The 3,266-nt window shown below is 38.9% G+C and overlaps 1 protein-coding gene across 1 annotated transcript; it reads right to left on the bottom strand.

The window, feature by feature from the left end:
• Positions 1 to 1,175: 1,175 nt before the first annotated feature.
• LOC121211406 (uncharacterized) lies at positions 1,176 to 2,647 on the bottom strand. Its single transcript, XM_041084170.1, has 3 exons — positions 2,443 to 2,647; positions 1,465 to 1,889; positions 1,176 to 1,190 (listed from the first exon to the last, which is right to left on the bottom strand). Exons 1-3 carry the CDS (start codon positions 2,645 to 2,647, stop codon positions 1,176 to 1,178), a joined length of 645 nt encoding a protein of 214 aa, XP_040940104.1.
• Positions 2,648 to 3,266: the final 619 nt, after the last annotated feature.

Genomic DNA, 3,266 nt, shown 5'->3' with positions numbered 1-3,266 from the left:
CACTAAAAATTACAAACCCTTTACCTGACTCAAGCTGAACTAAAACTGGTGCTTCGGTTAACAGTGCTTTCAACTGATTAAAACTTTGTTAACATTTCTCAGACCGTTCAAACTTTAGATATTTCTGTAATAACCGAGTCATCGGTGTAGCTATCATTGAGAAATCTTTAACAAATCTCTGATAATATCCCACTAATCCCAAGAAACTTCTGACCACAGAAATATTTCTTAGTGGTTTCCAGTCAACAACCACTGAAACCTTTCTTGGATCAACTCGAATGCCATCTGCTAATACAATGTGTCCCAAAATTCCAACTTTCCAGAGCCAAAACTTGCACTTGTTAAATTTAGCAAATAGTTCTTTATCTTACAGAGTCTGTAATACAATTCTCAAATGCTTGGCATGCTCAGATTCGCCCCGAGAATATATTAATATATCATAAATGAACACAACAACAAATCGGTACAAAAATGGTCTAAAAATAGGATTCATCAAATCCACAAACACTGTAGGAGCATTAGTTAATCCAAATAGCATAACAAGAAATTCATAATGCTTGTACCTGGTCTTGAATACAGTTTTCGGCACATCTGAATCTTTAACCCGCAACTAATAATAACCGTATAGCAAATCAATCTTTGAAAATACTGTTGCTCCTTTCAACTGATCGAAAAAATCATCAATCCTCAGCAAGGGATACTTATTCTTAATTGTAACCTTGATAAGCTGCTGATAGTAAATACATAACCTCATTGATCCATATTTCTTCTTTACAAATAAAATCGGTGCACCCCAAGGCGAGAAACTTGGTCATGCTAAACCTCTATCCGTTAACTTTTGCAACAGAGCTTTTAACTCTTTTAACTCTGTCGGAGTCATTCTGTACAGAGCTATCGATATTGGTGATGTTCCTGGTACTAACTCAATAGCAAATTTAACCTCTCGGATCGGTGGCAGTCGTGGTAATTCTTCTGGAAACACATTTGAATACTTACTAACCACTAGTACTGATTCAATCTTTGATTCAAACACTTTTGTATCAAGCACAAACGCAATGTAAGCATTGCAACCCTTTCTTACATATTTCTGTACTAATATTGTCGATATCACGATAGGTAAACCACTCAAATCATCAGATTCAATACGAAGAATCTCGTTATTCTGACATTTCAACTCAATAATATTTCGTCTATAGTTTACAACAGCATCATGCATAGTCAACCAATCCATACCCAAAATTACGTTAAACTTATCAAACGGTAAAAGCATCAAATTAGCCAAAAAATTGTAACCCCGAGTCGTTAAAGGACAATTCTTGCAAACTTTATCAATTAGGACATATGACCTAAGGGGTTCAATACTTTAACCACAAATTTAGTAGACTCGACATGTAAATTCTTACTAGACACTAATTTTGTACATACATATGAATGACTTGATCCGGGATCTATCAAAGCAATTACATCAGTGTTATAAAGAGAATATATACCGGTGATAACATCTGGTGCGGACACATCTTCGTGAGCGCGAATGGCATAAGCTCTGGCTACCGCTCGTGCTTCAGATCTCACTATAGAATCTCTTGTAGCACCTTGACTACCATTCATATTTTTGGTGTTTCGGGGTGGCCTCCCTCTAGTAGCTGTATTGCTCGACCTCGCAGTTTGAGCTTTTTCATTCGCAGACTTCTCGGGGCAATCTCTAAGGTAGTGGTCGAAAGAACCACACCTAAAACATGCTCCGCTCTTCACCCAACACTCACCATAATGTGGCCTATTGCAGTGCTTGCACTCGGGTCTTGCATTTCTAGCACTACCCATGCTAGTTATAGATGTAGCCTGGGGTTTAAGTCTGGAGTATCTCACACCTCTATCTTGACTAGAATGCCCTGTAGAAATAGTAAAACGGTAATGATGTTCTTTAGATTTCTTCGATGTTGATTGCACAGGCTTTCTTGTAAATCCTTCCTCAAATCTCTAGCTTCAAATTCGGCTTTTCTCTTTTCTTTACTAAGCTCCTCGGCTTTGTGATCTCTATCGACCACAACCATAAATTCTTTTAGCTCAAGTATCTCGACTACTAGCTTGATGTCTTTATTCAACCCGTCTTCAAACCGTTTGTATGTAATTTATTCAGTAGAGATGCACCCTGGAGCATAGTTACTCAGTCTCATGAATTCTCCTTCACACTCGGTTACGGTCATATGAACCTATTTCAACTCTAGAAATTCCTTGTGTTTTTGATCAAGAAATCACTGACTTATGTACTTTTTCTTGAAATCAATCTGAAAGAATTCCCACGTGACCCTTTCTCTCAGTACCACAGATGTTAATGTGTTCCACCACTGATATACGGTATCTTTTAGAAGAGACACAACACCTTTGACGTATTCTGATGGTGTACATGACAACTCGTCAAATACCCGAATCGTATTTTCTAACCAGAACTTGGCCCTCTCAGGTCATCATCAACTGTAGCCCTAAACTCTTTGGCCCCATATTTTCTAATTTTATCAACAGGCGGTTTGCTCAAATGTACTAGTTCTAAGACTTGAGGAGTCATGGGAATCGGTTGGGGAAAGGGTGGGGGTGGAGGTTGTTGAGGAGCCAGATTTGTTTGAACGAACTCAGTGAACCACTCATTCATCATCTGGAAGAAGGCTTCCTTAGCCTCTCCTCCACGACCCTCAAACATGGGTCGAGACTCAGACGATGCTGCCCTTTGAATGGAGGCTGAAGCATTGCTTTCAACATCATCAGAGTCTGCTTGATTGGGATCCGTTACTATATGAAAAACATGATTTTAAACTGTTAGGAGATGTCACACTATCATAGGTTATAAAATGGCATGTATAGCTAGACTCACACATGCTACGTTAGTCTTAGAATTGACTAAACTGTAGCTCTGATACCAATAAATGTAACACCGTCGTCAGAACAGGGTTACGGAGCATTACTAGACTTATAAGTCAAACAATCATACATTTCATATTCATTTATCTATCATATCAAAACCATTCAAATACATTTATACACTCTCTAATACGAGCCCTTGATGCCCAAAAAAGAGATCATAAATGGTTTGGGACTAAACTGAGTACTCAAGGAATTTTTCAAAAAACATGAAAATTTTTCAAAGTGCAGGGGGCACACGCTCGTGTGTCTCACACAGCCAAGGGACACGCCCGTGTCTCAGGCTGTGTTGGCATTCAAAATAGGATCACATGGCTGTGTCCTAGCTCGTGTCTGACCCCGTGTAACTCCCT

Source organism: Gossypium hirsutum, chromosome A12, assembly GCF_007990345.1.
Source record: "Gossypium hirsutum isolate 1008001.06 chromosome A12, Gossypium_hirsutum_v2.1, whole genome shotgun sequence".
Lineage (NCBI taxonomy): Eukaryota > Viridiplantae > Streptophyta > Magnoliopsida > Malvales > Malvaceae > Gossypium > Gossypium hirsutum.
This window is presented reverse-complemented; position numbering and strand designations above follow the sequence as displayed.